The 17,597-nt window shown below is 36.6% G+C and overlaps 1 protein-coding gene and 1 long non-coding RNA gene across 2 annotated transcripts; one reads left to right on the top strand and one right to left on the bottom strand.

The window, feature by feature from the left end:
- Positions 1-4,563: 4,563 nt before the first annotated feature.
- Positions 4,564-5,192, top strand: LOC121628094 (cortexin-3-like). The gene has a single exon (XM_041966997.1). The coding sequence runs from the start codon at positions 4,640-4,642 to the stop codon at positions 4,895-4,897; it is 258 nt and encodes an 85-aa protein (XP_041822931.1). The 5' UTR covers positions 4,564-4,639; the 3' UTR covers positions 4,898-5,192.
- Positions 5,193-5,940: 748 nt separating this feature from the next.
- Positions 5,941-16,711, bottom strand: LOC121656922. Its single transcript, XR_006013491.1, has 3 exons — positions 16,606-16,711; positions 12,340-12,345; positions 5,941-5,952 (listed from the first exon to the last, which is right to left on the bottom strand). It is a non-coding gene; the product is annotated as an uncharacterized LOC121656922 (long non-coding RNA).
- Between the last annotated feature and the right edge of the window lie 886 nt (positions 16,712-17,597).

Below are 17,597 nucleotides of genomic sequence, written 5' to 3'. Positions count from 1 at the left end.
GCTCCATAGCAGAAAGTTTGATTCGAATACACACATACAGCCACAATGTAGCAGGTTACCACAGCACACGCAACGCATAACCCATGTTCCCTGTATGAAGCCAGCCTAAGTCCAATATTTTCTCACATTTAGCTCTATTTTTTATCTAAACACACTCACAGACAGCAGTGGGAAATAACTCCATCTTCATTTGAATTAACACAATTTTAACCTGACTTGTTGGTCTTAAAATGTAGTAATTTTCCTTTTCTACTAAAATTCTTTGACACTGACATGTGAAAATCCCTAATTACTTTAAAAAAATATGTATATTTTATTATAGGGTTTTGATCTAGGAAGGTGGTCATTATTTTACTTGTGCAATGTATTGTGGGAGATTATATATCAGGAAGACCAGGAAGTGAAGGCAAATGTGACTTGTTTGTGCTTAACTTTTCTTTTCACTCTATTCCATGGATCTAAAGAAACGATGCTGCACTGATGCCAGTGAAAGGCAAGCGAAAAACACAGAGAAAAACGACAGAGACAGAGACACTGGATGCCCCTCTGCTGAGGTGTAGCAAAAGATTACCCTGAGCAGCTACTGACAAAAAGCTCAGGAGCTTTTTACATCAAACGTTCTCTCTGAGTGTAATGGCAAGCAGCTGCTAAACAAAGAGCACTTATTTGTATTGACACTCTCATCTTCATCCATCTGATTGTCCTCATCTTTAGTGTATTTTCAGTGATTTGTCCATCATTGTTCCTTTTGTCATTGCACTTAGTTTCACATTGAAAAGACTGAACAGAAAACATTGTGTTGAATATACTGTATAGAGACCGCAGCAACCCCCATATGTCATTACCTAGAGTGTAAACAATGTAAATAACAATGGCTGCATGTAAATTGATTATTCTGTTTAGCTTTTATAATTTTTGAACAGAGTATTTCTAATATGTTTACATATATTAAATGTAATGTACATTACAAGTCAAAAGTTTGGACACACTTTCCTCTTGGATTTACTAGGAAAGTTTGTCCGGTTTGTACCCAATGACAGAGCCAGACTTCTTCAGCCTTTCAAAATCAGTGGTGTATAAGATGATAAGGAAAGAAGAGAGCACAGTCTCCTAAGGAGCTCCACTACGTGATGCCCATCCCCCGCAGGTTCTTACCCAGCAGCAGTGGCTGGATGGTGTTAAAAACAATAGAGAAATCAAATAAAGTGACTTGAGGAGGATTTATACTCGCGCAGCATCTGCATGCAGTCGGCTACGGTGTAGCTGACGCTGGTGAGTTTGCTCTTGCACTCGAGCGTAGGTGGTACGCGTCGTTTTCTGACCAATTACAAGGGAGTGCCTCTGCGTAACCGTCTGCGTAGTAGGGGTGCACGTCAGGTCTGTTGAGCCTCTGGGGACCTATGCAATGCCTATGGCGGTGATGCAGACGTAGACTCCGCTCGAGTATAAATCCGCCTTCACTAAGTGCGGCCACCACCATCCAGATGCAAATGGGCTCTCTGCAGCAGGTAGATGACTGCGCTGTCAACACTGAAATGGGGCTGGTAGGCAATTTGCGGAGGGTCCAGCAGCTCCTTCACCTGTGGACTTAGGCCATGTCCACACATAGGCAAGTTTTTGTAAAACCGAATGCCCCCTTCCCCCAGAAAGTTTTTTTTACACAAAAAACTTGAGTTTACATTACTTTGTTTTTAGAAAAAAAAATTCCATTCACACCTAACCACATATTTGCGTTGTTAAGCACATTCATAGACATGCCAAACCTTTAGCTGGTGGCGCGATCCCAAAATCCTATCCAATCAGAATAACCTTTCATCTTTGCATCATTTCCACAAAGTATGAAATACTGCGTCTTTAACAAAGAACATACCTCGGGCGTGGAAGATGTAGGTGGTGGAAAATAACTGTTTTTAATGTTGTCCTTCACCTGTGGTCTTCTACATGGAGCAGTGCTTGAGCTTGTAAATACAAGCAAGCAAAAAGCGCCTGGACAATCGACGTTCGCCGACACAGATTTGAGGGCATCAATTCCTTTTTTAAACACAGGTCGCACATGTGACGTGAGATAATTTTTTTGTCACTGGCAGTGGTGTTTCAAAACCTAAAACCCAGGTTATTTATGTCCCCATGCAGACGCATAAACGGAGTATTCGTAAATCTTCACTTGAGCCAGGGTTTTTGAAAGAGTCGTTTTTAATGCCGTAAAGCCGCATTTTTGTGTGGATGACAGGCCAAATCGTAGACAAATACCTTTGTTCTGTGAGATACCCTGCTACGTGTGGACAAGGCCTTAGGTTTGCCAAGACCAACTTTTCCAGCACCTTCATGACGTGGTGTGAGGACCACTGGACGGTAGCCATCTCGACTTCTTGGGGACAGGAACCAAGCAAGACTTCTTACAGAGAACTGGCACTTTCTCCTGACTAGTTTCAGATTGAATAAGTGCTGCAAGATAGGAAACAGCTGTGTGGTGCAGGTCTTCAGGATCCTAGGACAGATCCCATCTGGACCGGCAGCCTTCCTCTGGTATTTGTTTCTTAACCTGGCCTGTCGTCACTGTCAAGTGGGATTAACTAAGATTTTTCTATTTTCTGAAAGAAATTACCCTTTTTTTTTATTATTTTACATTTTATAATTCCTCTATTAGATAACACAGTTGCTTTATTATTATTATTATTATTATTATTATTATTATTATTATTGTTGTTGTTGTTGTTGTTATTGTTGTTTAAAACATCTGGAGACTTGAAAAAGTCTGCATGAGCTGACTTAGCCTGAAGACAAAGATTAAACTGGCCTTGACATTTAAAACCAGTGAGGTGACCCTTTAATATCACCGTAAGTGCAACCAGCTCTTCATTACACGGTCGAACTGTCACAGAAACACTGTCTGGGTTTTTATTTGGCACTTTAAAACAAAGTGAAGAAAGAGAGCTCTGAGCTCAGCCAGGTTCAAACGCCATGAACCTTTTACATTTCTTTGATTTTACGCAGATGGCTCCTGAAAGGCCTGAACCCTGTTTGCTGTGATCAGTCTTCAGTCTGATAGTGACATCTCTGAGGTCTGGTTGTTCCAAAGTCTATTTACATTTTTTAAGCTTCATGCATTTTCAGAGGCAGCAGCCTGAATGGACTCTGGAACTTTGTTTCCAGCATTGTGTTTTTTGCATTTTAACATCAACTAAAGGCACACAAAATGGCACCAGGTGTAAATACTAATGACATGATACGATAAAGATCAGTTTTTTTTAGGATCAATATCTCTCCAGGCTTCATGGAGATGAATTCCAAGACTCTTTTCCTCTTTGCTCCTTCAGAAGTTCAGAAACTAAAGGTGAACTGAATGAAAATAAGGAAGGAGAGGAAGACTGGCGGTGAAATATTAACGAGGGTGGGAGGAGAGGCTTTAAATGTGCAGACTCAGCATATCCTCCAAAGACGTCCTGCACTCATCCTGTTCAAACTAATCAGACTCAGAGTTGTGTGGCGCATGTAAAGTTATATTTTGGAAGATTTTATATCAAAGTGAGTTGTTATATTAGAAAGCAACTTAAAAGAATCTGGACATTTTACATTGGTACAGAACTATGTAGACATGCAACATTAATCAGTTAAGCTCATCAGACCTGACTGTATTGGCTGTGAAAGACAACAGACATGAGCTATCTTTGGTTGTAATGCAGCTATTGTTTGAAGGAAGACTGGTCTCTCTTCCCTTTAACAACCAAAAACTGTGGCTTCAGAAGGTCATGATCGCATGTAGTTTTCATTCATTTGTATGAGCATGTGGCATGAGCAGTTTAATTTCAGTCTAGTAAATATACTGTAGTTTCTTGCCTTGTGAGTTTTGGACCAAAAGGAGACAAGCTGAAAAGAGAAAACATGGTAAGATTATAAGGTAATCGAGTTAGGCTTTAATCTACATGTGGGAAGCAAATGAAGAGCTTCTTCACAGAATTATGTGTTTAAAACAAATGACACCTACAGTCCCACCCACAGACTGCTGGCATGAGAACAATAAGAGAAAAACTGAAAAGGCTCATCTTAAAAATACTGTCCATCACAAAAGAAATAAAAGAAACTGGGCTGATATTGCTGTGACCCCTATAAAATCTCTACCTTAAATTTTAAAGTAAAATCATATATAAAATGTTCAGATCCTGAATGCATGATCCTTAGAAGATATACCTTGTTGTAAAGGTGATTAATCAGGCTTTGCAACAATGTGTAATGCAATACCAACTGGTATTACTGAAGGGGAGAAAAAAATCTAGCAAACAAAAGTTTGTCTTAAGTATATTAATCTCATGACAGCTTTGTTCCAAAAATAACAAAACTCCCATAACTGTAATTATAAAACAATTAGAATGAGTAAAATATACTGTGTTGGGAATTTAATATAATTTACCCTTTTGTTGCATTTGTCATTAGTTTAACTGTTAATGCAATTATTAGACATTTTATCCTCATTTTGCACTTTATGCATTGTTTTTGTGGCATTAATTTTACTTTGTTTCTTTTGTTTGTTTAACCCTGCAGTCATCTCCTCTGTGACTCCAACAATCCTCTACCATGAAGGTGATGTCATCCTCTGGATAGATGGTCACGACCTGAACCGACCAATCATTACCATTTCAACATGGCTGATGACCTCTACAGCAGCACCTTCTATCCTTCAGAATCAGACTTGTCCTCCTCCTCTTCCTCCTCAGCATCTGCCTCTTTCCTCACACTCGAGCAGAGGGCAGCTTTTGTCTTTGTCCTCATTCTCTTTATCTTTTTGGGTCTGCTGATTGTCCGTTGTTTCCGGATCCTTCTGGACCCATACCGCAGCATGCCGTCATCCACATGGACAGACTACATGGAGAAGGACACCTTTGATTACCGGATTTCCTGACAGGCAGCCTGAGAGGCAGCAACCCTAACAAATGAACGGTTAAACTGAGACGATGGTCACACAAGATATAAAGAAAGATACATAAGTGCACATTTTCTCACTGGTGATGACCACAGAGATCCATCAAAACCACAATTATTCCAAACTCCCAATTACCTTCTAAAGTGGCAAAATATACATTTGATTTCTTTTCAAAAGTGCTGTTTATTTGTAAAAACAAACAAAAAAAAAAAGAATATCTGAAAAATGGATCTGCTTTGGGCTAAAACTAAGATTCATCCTGTTAAACCACAACCTGGGCAGGGATTTGCCAAACATAATAGCTCCAAAATTGGTTGCCACAACTCTTGCAAGGTAACAGGACAAATCAGAGAATTTGGAGTATTTTAGAAATACTGCATGGGCTTAAATCTAACAGTCTGACAAGAAAACAACTCTTATCCATTAATAATTATAGTTACCTTTGCTTTCTTCCAACATTTGTGTTTGGTTCTGTTATCAAAACACAGCTTCAGAAAAGATTTAGTTCAGATTTTTGGTTGCACAACCTGCAGCACAGAATTTTGCAAATTAAGACCTGGTAATGTTAGCTGTGTCTTCATAAGTTAGTTAAGAGGATAAGAAAAGAGTAAAAAACTTGAGTATTTTAGCTTTGGTTACTAAATTTATCCATCCATTTCCTATCCGAGGTCCTGTCACATGGGCGCTGGCCTAATCAGGAAAGCGCAGACTTTGGTTACTTCATTTAAACCTAATTAAACTGGAATTCTCTCACATCCACTATAACTTGATGCAAGCGATCATACAAACAACCCAAGTAAGTCAACAAACTATAACTGTAATGGAATGGACATGTCCACTCACCCCTGTGGCAGGTCAACAATAAAAAGTGCACTTTGTGTCTCTGCTTTAAGTCTGATCATCGTCTCAGTCTGCCTGGCAGGCAGGACGTCTGGGCAGAAAACACCAACCATTTAAACACAGTACCACAGAAAGCATGTCATATCGATTAATGAATTTAACATTTACTAGTGAATGAAACCCCCATAGATTAACTTTCTATTAGCAATGTGTATCTTTCATGCATTTCCCAAATTCCTCAAACGATGCAAGTAAGAGTTTTATCGTATTTACACCAAGTGCAAATTTGCTGAAATAATCAGACAGATAACTAAACATCACACATTAGGTGTTTGTAAATTGGTGCAGCGGTGGTTTCTGCTCAGATCTGGTATAGGTTGTTGCAATCCCTCAGCTCTGCAGCTCTCTGACAGCAGCACTGCAGGAATCAGCACAGCAGCGATGCAGCGAGAGCATGAAGTGAATGCAGGAGCGTGAAAGGTGAGCTGGGATTTCATCAACTGCCTGCTGGGCAGCATGTTAGGGTTGCTGTCTCTCACGGGAGAAGAATTTGTTCTTTATTTTTTTACTTTATGTTCTCTTTTTTAAGCTTTTATTAAGAGACTTGAAAAACTTAGACAACTTGAGAAGCTCACTTGAGGAGACGCAGTGTTATTCCTAAGCAGTACATGTGGAGGTGGAGGAGGAGCAGGAGGAGGCCCAGGAGAGTTGGAGGCAGGAGAACAGAGTGAACGAAGCCGTGTTGAATCGGTTTGACTGGAGAGATGAGACGAGTCGGTTTCCAGCGGCTCTCCGTTGTCCTGCCAGCCTGCCCGTTGCTTAGTAACTGGTGTTTTCAATGCCAATGAAGTCTGTAGCCAAAAGATCAGCTCTGAAGGAATGGAGATGAGACAAGTGGCCACCACAAACACAACATTTGTCATAGAGCTACATTTTCTACCAGTTTGGCAACAAACTGACCATGAGCTGCAACTTGAACTATCGAAACTTACTGGTTTTCTGAAAAGATGTAAACAGGTGAGTCTGTTTTAATTACCTCAGCAAAACTAAACACTTCAATTCCAGGAAAATTTCTAGATTTTCCAACGAAGCCAGAAACTCTAATGGAGGTTCATATTGTATAAAATTCCATTATATGAGTTGATGCAGCCATACTGTTCATATTGTTTGGAAAGAGCACTTGAGGATTTCATCCAAACACCAACAGATTTTCTGTTTTGATCCCAGTTAATCATCCACCAGTTTACTAAGGTCTCCTTTAAAAACAACATGGGAACCCAAACAGCTCAGTTTTGATAAAAGAAAAATTAAACTTTGCTCTTTCTTGTTTAAGCAAATTCTGCCAGCTTAAAGATTCAGCCATTGTTTTTGTCTGGTGTACACTCCAAATAGCATTTACTGTTTTACAGCTGGGATTAAACCATTATTTGCCATTATTCACAAAAGTAGACTTTAACCATGGCATTTTTAACATATTTAAACAAACTAGTTATAGGAGCACTTTTTCTTTTTTATTCTGTGGTTGCATTTGTGCTGCAGAATGGAACATTTAGGTAACATTATGACCCACTTGTGGATGGTTGAAATAAAAATAATGCTGCAATTCCTGTATTGCAAGTAGAAGCTAAAATAAAAAGCCCATCTGTTCCTGAAGTGTGTGCACAGAAAGTTGGGGGAAAGCCTTCGAAGTAATGATATGCCAGGGTTGTTGTAAACTGAAAACACTTCATGGCAAAATCTTCCTTTGGTTTCTTTGCTGGCTTACAACAAATTAATTTAAACTCCTCCATTATCCCTGGGACAAACATGTCTTAACACTTTAGATTGTTTTGTCTCTTATGGCAGATTATTCTGATGCTTTGTCTGGACTGCATTACAATCTTTGATGTGAGTTCCAAACATCTCAAAAAGTTTTTTAATTCTTTCCCCATGATTCAAAGTTCGTGACTCTAATTCTGTGTTCACATCAAAAGGGAATTTATCAAATTGTCTGGCGCAATTGCACCTAAAGTCATTTGAAAGAACTGAAATTCTTTGACTTCAGTGAATAATTTTTGTTACAATCATCATCAGCACTCAGATTATTCCGATGTCACACGGAACGAAAATCATTGTGCTTATTTAGGAATGAATGGCAGTATTATAATAAATAATGGAGGAGTTTAGGAATGTTTTTCACATTTTGTGAAAGAAAAGAAACCTGTTCCCTCTGCTGCAGGATCTGTCCCAAAGTTTGGAGATGACGGAGAATTTAACAATAAGATTGTTTTTAGCTTCAACCATGCCTGCTTTATCTGCCTTTAATAATCAAGGAGGGTCTTTGTTTTATCTATGTTGCCAGTTTTCAGTTCAAATCCCATTTCAAATGTAACCACTTCTGGCACATAACAACAAATGGGAAATTATAAAAAGTCTTTCTGAGGTAAGGCTGTTCTCAGAGGGGTAAATTAATGCTGACGCTCAGTCACAGCGATACCCGGTGAAGGTATCAGCTGCCCCTCCAGTGGCAGAAAGCTTTTCTGAAAATGATTTCCAAGTTAGCTCAATCTCATTAAATCAACTATATGTTTAAAGTTTCAAATTCCTGATTATAGATATACAAAAACGTCCTACTAAAGAAGGGTGGAGTGAAAGTAGAGGACAGCCACGGACTTAAAAGAGATAAAATATATAATCTTCTTGAAATAAAATCTGGTGACTTTCTTTCATTTTCTTAGGTGGAAATTCATACTTGGATCAGAGCAGCTTTTATCTCAGTATGATTTTAATGAACATTTAAATTCTAATGCATGTTTCTAAGCACAGCAGAACTGCCTTGATGTGGTTTTTTGTTGTTTTATTTTCTTTCTCTTGCAGCAGGCTCCCTCAGGCAATCTGCAGATATTCTGCTGTAATGGGCCTCTTCATGGTCGGAGGTCTCTTGTCAAACCTGTAAGCTGAGAACCCCCCCAGTGCAGAGGAAAGGTTTGAAGTCAGAATGAAGAATCAGGGGGAAATGAAAAACCAGTCTATGGGCTTATCCTTCAGGGAAGTTTAAAAGCCGAAACTTCCTGTGTAGAAGGAGACAAGAACAAGAGGATAACAAAGATAAACACCAATCCAATAAACTGATATTTTTCCCTTTGTTTTCTAAAGTCATTTCTGGCTGAAAACAAAACAATTGAGCTTAATGTCATTTTGCAACCAATATAGAATCAGTCCAAAACTATTTGGGGGTTCTAAATCTTGTTTTTTAACCCCACAACTGCCACTATTTCTCTGCAGCTTGGTGGATAAATTCCTCTGTCCTCCTCAGATGGACTAAATCTGTTAGGTTTTTCTATCTCCTCCAGAATGTTCCTCACTGCAGGGAAGGTGACTGATCCTCTGTCTAAAGAAAAGAACTGATGGAAATTAAAAAGGATGGTGATTTCCATATTATATTTCCTCTTTCAAGCAGAGGAAGACCTCTTTTGTCCTTTCATTGTCAAAGTCTCTGCTGATTGAACGCAGCAGGATGAGGTGGAAAGGAGGCTGAAATCTCATCAACTGAACTTTGGATTTTTTCTTTTTTTCTTCTTCTTCTTCTTTTTTCTTTTAAACAAGCTTTTGTTTCCCCACCATTTCTGGAAATATAAAAGATCTGGGGCTTCCTCTGACTTCAGACAAGGATCCCCCAAAGATCAGAGATGAAAATAAATAAATAAATAATGACTGTAGAATAGAATAGAATAAAATACAAAAGAAAAAAAAGTGTTTTTTTTTTTTTTTTCGTTTGTTTTTTTTTTTTGTTTGTTTGTTTGTTTCACATCAGGAACTCTTTAGCCCCAAAATGAGGAGTTTTCCTCAATAAATGTTCCATCTATTGAGGTAAACCCATGTCCTCTTGATTCTCATTAACTAAATGCCTCAAATTGCCAAGTTTCTACATGGCTGTTAATCACCTCGGTATTTCTTTGTTGTTGTTGTTGTTTTTCTTTTATTATGTGCTGAGTCATTGTTTAAAAAAGGACATAGCATATGAGCTTGTCTGCACATTTTGTGAATTACTGTCTCGCTGCCATCATTCCAGTGCATCTTCAAAACACTCTAACACTTTGGATTGGAGGCATATCTTCAAAGTTCAGGATTTATTTTTTGTTGGTTCTTCTTGTTGGAAAACCGAACTTTAAATTTAGAGCCATAAAACCAGAATTGAGCCTATTCTCCAAAATTGGCTCAAAAGTTTAAATAATCATTTTCCTTCTTTGTCAGTGACAAAACTAAGACAGCTTAGTTACTTTAAAACTAAAAATAAAGTGTGAAAAATGAAACATGTTTTCTAATTAGAAAATTAGGCAAAATAATGTATAAGAATCATGCATCTTACTTCTTTTATTCACACATTTACCACCTTTACGATACAACCTTTACTGGGTTTATTTTTCTACTATTTTGAAGCAAAGTTGATGAAAGAAAGTGAAGAGCTCTTTACTTATACTGTACTTTATTAAGTTAAAAAAAATCTGTCCAAACTATTTTTTTATATACTCAAAAGTATGGATATGCTAAAGTCAGCCTGAGGTAGGGCTTTAAATTCCCGTTAAACAGTTGTTGTGTTTTCCCGCCTCTACCCCACCTCAACTCTCATCTCACATTTTGAATTCAGACAAAAACTCAACTTCATCAAAATTTTATTCAAAATTTCCTGGAAGTTCCATTCACATGTGGAGCTAATTATTTAATAATAAATTGTCACTGACTGGAATATTATTGGCTTTTTGTCTCCCAAATCCTTGGATTTTCTTGCTTTTGAACGCAGCTCTGCAGGTGACCTCAGGAAAATGTGCCTGTGTGAGATTAAGTAAAAATCCTTAAGTATTATGCTACGAATGTAAAAGTTTACTTGTTTGCACACACTCATTTCTACTTTTACGCCTCTGAGTTTCATTACTGGCATGCTTAACCTTTACACACTATGAACAACTTTGAAGACTTTTTTTTGTGTCCTCACAGCAGTAACAAGGATTAATGTTGTTTTCAACAAATGCTTTGAGTGTTATTTAAATTTCTAATGAAATATTACAAACATTTAACATTACATAAACCAAGTGGTAAAGATAATTATGCAGGCTTTTCTATAATATCTTGATAAGATACAGGTTACTGAAAAATGTTTTCTCAAACAATATAGTAGGGAAACAAAGGGTTTAATTGTATAATTAAATTTTTGTTTACACAAATAGCCTCCAACTGCTGAAAATAATATAATATATAAATATTCATGTCATAATTTCCATAATAATTATGGCAAAGAAAAACGTTCTTTCCAAACAGAAATTTATTATAGCAAAATCAGGATTTATTTCAGCTTTCCTCATTCTCCAGTCTCTGGAAGAACATTTTCGCTGCAAAAATGCCATCATTTTCAAACTGGTCTTGCTTTTCTTGGATGTTATTCATCTACAAAATATCCGAGCAATTTTAAAAGTCCCCCTTTTGCATAAATCATTTTAAACAACTTGCTCACTTTAAAGTGTCTTTGCTCACCAAGATAGAAGTACAAGCATATATTCCAGATTTATTTCCCTAACAGAACACACCCACAAACATAGAAGGATAAAGTCGACGCTGCATCTGCTTTCATGCATGTTTTGTACACCACAAGTCCTGATGCAATGGATATGCTGCGTGCAAACACAAAAACACCCCCAGCAATTCACTGCCAAACTAAAACCAAGAAACAATAAAGACCTTCCTTTCTTCTCCTGTCCCCTACATCTGTCTCTATATTGTCCCTTCATACCTTTACTCACTTCATCTTTCATCCCCCCACCCTTACCTCTCCTCAGTTGTTTTTTAATCTCTGCTCGCTTTGACAGGTGAAATACATTTGTGTTGCTAAAGCTCATAAAGAGGTAAAAGTGTGATAAAGGAAGAAAATAATTCTCTCTGAATTGTCTCACTGTCTTATCTCTTCACTTTCTCTCACACTCATCCTCCTTTAAAAGAACTGAAACTCATTAGTCGGCTGTCAGCAGCTGCAGGATGAGAAAATCAGTGTGGGGGCCTTTTTATTAAGTTCCAGTAATGTGCTTTACGACTGCACACACCTGTGTTGTATGTACTGTTTCACCGTGAGGACGTTTACATCCATACAGATATTAATTGCAGGGACATGGAAACCTTTACTATTTTGTTCTTTTTTCTAAAGTTTTACCAGACAGAGTCTTGAGGTGACCTAATTAGTCACAGAGAAGTTTATAAATCTACAATGTAGAGACATAATCTTATGTTTAAGCAGTGTTGGGACAGAGTCTTTCTCTTAAATGAGGGGAGCCTCAATTTTTACGGGTTGTAGCACATAATGTTTGGGAGTCACTGCCATAAAGCATACTCTAGTCTGCTGAAAGGATTAACCCCTGCTGGTCATTAAATAGAGTGCAAGTTAAGGAAATTCCTGCATTGGCTTCATCTGTCAGACTCAAGGCTCATTTATGCTCCCTTTAGGTACATATTAATGTATGTCTTTTTCAAACGTCACTGTCTTCATACTGCCCTCATGAGTTCTGACATCAGTTTCAGAGAACAACAAACATGACAACAGTTGATAAGGTCATGACAATGTACTCTCTCAGAAACAGACATAAAATGAGGCAGCACAACAGACTGTTCAGCCATTAAATTCATTGCAGCTTCTTTTTCTTCTTGTTCCTTTCGCTGGTTGCATGTCAGCAATATTATGTCAGCAATATTGTGCAACTTTGCCTCTGTGATTTCCAGTGGTACTGTATCTCAAGAGCCCTGGAAACGGACTAAATTACACATATAAAGGATGCAGGAGCAGATGGAGAACTCTGTATCCTTCTTTAACGTAGAGCATAAATGAGCCTCCAGATGCAAAAATCATCCTTGTGTTTATCTGCGGATGTCAATGGCATAACATGGGAGTTTATATAAACTCCATTCTATAAGAATATGGATCTCAATTCACATTTGTACTGTATATGATGGGCAATGTGCAGGGCAAAGTCCATGCAGCCATTAGAGTTTAAATCACATCTTGGATGCTTTGATTGAAGCTTATTCTTCCTAATCTTTTTCTCTCTCTTTTTTTTTTTTTTTTATTGCTCCCCCCCCCACCACCCCCCCCCCCCCCCCCACCCCCAATTTGGCAGAAAAAGCCAGGTCTCAAACCTTTGTATTCCCTGAATTGCAAATATTCAGTGCTGGTTGCAGTTTAAATTGACAATCTGGTAATCACCAGAAGGAGATGAGTTAATCTGAGCCTTGATGGGTAAATTAGCCCCACATCTAAGTGACTTTACTGTGTAATAATGGAGCATGTTTACCCAGGGTGACAGTAAAGACTTCAGTCATTACCTGCATAAAGACCAAAAGGAGACAGATGAAAACGAGACAGAAGTATATGAGCTCAGTGGATCCAACTGAATATGAAATTCCCATGTGTCTTTTTAAATCTATGAGAAACACAAAATGTTGTCTAAATACAAAGAGAGCAGCAAGAAAACAGACACAAAAGAGAAAGTGAGGCATTATTTAAGCCTTCATAACTGAGTCGCAGCCTAACTGTATGCAAATAAACATTCAGAAGTCCTTGTAGAGATACAAAAAGCAGTTTTCATTTTTCAATAAGAGAAGAAAACCAGACAAAAATAACAGCCAACAGAGAAAAACCATTCAGGTATGATCCAGTCATATTTAATCTAACATAGCAAATTACACGTTGTAGTTTAAAATAAAGACATTTTCATACAAAAGATTAAATGGCTACAAAGAGGCTCAGAAGGACCTTTGAGAGTTGCAGGTGACTATAAAGAGATTAAAAAGCTAAACTCTCATAACACTCACACTAAAACACACAACCATAAAATTACAATACAGATTAAATTAATAATAAAACAATGTCAATGAGACACAAAATAGTCACAAGAAGCCTGAAATAACTACAAAGAGGCAAAAAAGAACCAAAGCAGCTAGACAGATGAATACAGAGACATACTGAATAGGGACTCAAAGTTAAGAGACATTAAACAAATTTTAACCGAGATTAATAAATTTCACAGTCCAGTTTAAATAATATACAAAATGTATTTATTTACAGGTTTATTTAAAATGGACAGTAAACACGGATAAACATCAACATGTAAATATACCAGAATTAGCCAAATAACTATTTTGCATCTGATGTCTATTCACTGATAAAAGTTCAAAGAATCCTGAAATAAAAAGGGCTCATAAAACATCCAGCAAAATAAAATAAAATCTCTGGTTTAGTCTAAAACATATAATCACGTGTCATACAATGAGCAGCAGAAATCAATGAAAATGGGTGAAAAACACTCAAACGCAATATATATATATATAAACTGACTCAAGACTAAATGAGCAGAGATGCAACGAAGACTACAAACACTAAACAGTTAAATACAAAACATCCATATTGACATATTAATCCATAACATATTTTATAACTATGTTTTTATTGGAAATATTTCATATGCATCAACTGGTAAATCAGTGAAACCTCAAATCATACATTAAATACAGGATGAGTGTTTTTTTTTTTTTTTGTTCATAAAATAAATAAAGATAAAAAAAAAACAATACTTAAAACAATAGATTAGAAATAAGATATTTGACTAAATATTATAGGTAAATATGGCAACAAAAGCAAAGCAAATGGAAAAAAAATTATGAAAATAAAAACTTTTTTTTTTTTTTTTTTTTTTTTTATTTAATGAAAGACTGTTTAGGAAGAAACTTCCTTCCTCTAAACTAACAGATGGTTAGAAAATGTTCTGCTCCATTTCTGGCTGCAGGGCCATTTTTGTGATTCAAGTCCTATAAAAGAAGTTTGTATCTGAGCCCTTTAATTCTTCTGTCTGCCTTTTAACCATCTGCATCCTGCTCTTCCTCTTCACCATCCTGCCTTCCTTCCATTGCTTCATCTCTCTTCCTCCTCATCCTCATGTTATTCCTCTGACTGCTTATCCTCCTCTTCCTCCTTGCCTTACACTGAGTCTGTTTACATAGGATTATGAAGTAAAGCAGCGCTTTCGCTGCTGTATTTTACCCTTTAAGGGAGTCCGGTACTGGATTTCTATTTCTGGTGGCTGTTTGTTTCTATGATGTGTGTGTTCATGTTAAACTTGGGAAAGGGCCACAGCTTCATAGATAAACGTTGCCCTGAAGATGCTGTGTTTGTTTTTCACACTATACCTGAAGGAAAAATCCACCCAGACACAGATGGATCAGTGGAACAGTGGCTTGGGTCGGCACAGGCCCACAAGTCTAAAATGTCAAGCAGTATGTTTACATGACACTGGGAAAAAAATTCAGGGCTTGTGTCAACTCATGATATAAATATGAACTCATGGTCACTTAAGGCATTTATAGACTGTTGCTCTGTTCCATTAACAACCTGATTTTCTAACCGCAGCCTCATTTAACCAAAACACCATTGAAGTAATTCTAAGATAATGTTGCATTGTGCATTGATTTGAGCTACATTTACATTTGTAATGAACTCCCACAGAGAAAATAATTAGCTGCAGAATGTGCTGGATGTTTTTCCATCCCAGTCCACAGCATCACGGAACCAGTCTATATCTTGTTTCCCCCCTACTGCATTAATACAAGGACAAGGACAGTGGTACGTTTGAATGTGAAGGTCAAACCCCGACCGTAACTCAACTTAATTCAGCCTGTAACTGACAGTGAGTCTGGGAGCCAAAACAATTAGAAATAGACAGAAATGACTAAAATTACTAAAACCCCAAATTCCACCAAAGTTGCAACACTTTGTGAAATGTAAATAAAAACAGAATGCAATGATTTTCACATCTAATGAATTTATATTTTATTCCCAATACAACAAAAACAACATCAAATGTTGAAACCAACACATTTTACCGTTTCATGGTGATGTTAGCTCATTTGGATTTTGACAAACTCTAAGCCTAAAACTACTTTTTATAAAGCATCTGAACTTTTTTTATTATTATTAAGGTTGCATAAAATAGAGCAAAACAACTGGAACAGGACAAAACTGTAGAGTGCTGCAGGCACATGACAAGAAAGACACACAACCAAAAACATGAAAGAAACATTTTCTTTTTTCAAAATTATGCTGAAAGTATTTTCACATACTGGGAAATAATAAAATACAAATTTTAACAAAGTGAAGAAGATATCATTAAAAATATGCCAAATATGTTTTAATTGGGTTGTATGGTGGATTTTTCCTTTTAGTACTGTGTCGTCCTGAAAATGTTTCTGCCTTGAAACTGTGAAATCTTGTTTCATATTTTTTTAAATATATATAATCAACTGATGAACTGTTTTCTCTGGTTTATTGTGTATTGTGGCTATGAAATAGTGTCACACAAACAAGTGAAAACTGATGTAAATTTCCACTCTATGTTTTGGAGATTTTGTACAAATTGTTTGTCCTTCTTTGTGTAGTGTCTATCTGCTGACACAGGTGAGGATTTTTCCAAGTTGCAACAAAAAAAAATCTGCGAATGGATGCTTGAAACGTCTGCAATGTTTGTGAGTTTCAACACTGTATTTTATCAAAGTTTCTAGTTTTGATAAAGATGTGAAGTAGCTACTTGACGGATGTGTGAGCATTTATGTTTTTTTTTTTAAAGAAAAAGCAAACAAAATATGATGTAAAATCAAATAAAACAGTAAAAACACTGAAATCTATTTGCTTGAAAACCATGTTCACTCAAGATATTTGCATTTTTAAACACATCATGCAGAAATTCCTTAGGAATGCTTTTTTAGAAAAAAGTATAAATTAATCTTGTTTACTGAAATCTTGAAAGAAAATGAATTATTAGTGAATGCTCACAAATGACATACTTTTACAAGAAGAATTATTAAAATTTGAAACCTTATGGGCAAGAAATGATTTTAAACTTGCCTATATCTGTCATTACAAAATTGTTTTCAATTAAAAAATTTTTTTTACAAACAAAAACTATCAATTTTAGATCTGACGCAACCAAATGTAATGTTGTTCGATAATAGTGTAAAAATTGGCAGTTTTGGTTTTATTGTGCATGATATTCACAGCAAAGTGGTTCAGTGTCAAATCTAAGCTTTGAGAATCATTAAACATGGCTGGACAAAAAGTGAAGCAACATTGTTTAAATATAAAAAGGTATTTCAGTGGTTCTGACTTATTTGCTTGCATAACTGTGCGATACAATAAGCTATCAGTTGTTTTGATCTGCTCTTTTTTACAGTGTAAGTGATGTGCAGGTTGTGAGTATATTTGTGTGTGAACAGAGCTCTTTTCCTTTTTCTAAATAGTTGGAAGTTGTTAAGTAAAAACTGAAGTGTAGATTTTTATTCCCGCCTTCCGTCTGAGCTCCTGTTATGAGGCTGCACTCTTGTTTTGTAGATAAATAAAACTTTCTGTTGGACCAAAATTGATTGCTTGTATGGTTTTCTGTTGTTTTTGATGCTGTTGTTTGCTGTTTAGATTTTCTATCTCTTTCCTCTACTGTGTTCATCATGTTTTTGCTTTTGACTTTTTTCTCATATTTGTTGAGTTTTCATTTTCATAGGGTTAGGGTTTTTTTTTTATGTGTTTTATGTTATTTACATACTGTTTCTTGTAACTTTAAGTGTTGTACAGCTGAAGATTTAATATTTTACTTCTATATTGCCATGTTTTTATTTAAAAGACAGTTATTTCTGCTCGTTTGAAGTGTAGAAAGAACCAGTGTGGAGGGAAAGAAAAAAGCAGAAGTTTCATTTTGGGACTGAAATTGCATTTGGACATTAAGCTGCTTCACGTTATCTCAGTCATGTGGAGAGCTAATATTAGTCTGTATTTTCCATA

Source organism: Melanotaenia boesemani, chromosome 17 (assembly GCF_017639745.1).
Source record: "Melanotaenia boesemani isolate fMelBoe1 chromosome 17, fMelBoe1.pri, whole genome shotgun sequence".
Taxonomy (NCBI): domain Eukaryota; kingdom Metazoa; phylum Chordata; class Actinopteri; order Atheriniformes; family Melanotaeniidae; genus Melanotaenia; species Melanotaenia boesemani.
The sequence above is the reverse complement of the archived record's forward strand: the minus strand, read 5'-3'. Positions and strand labels throughout refer to the sequence as shown.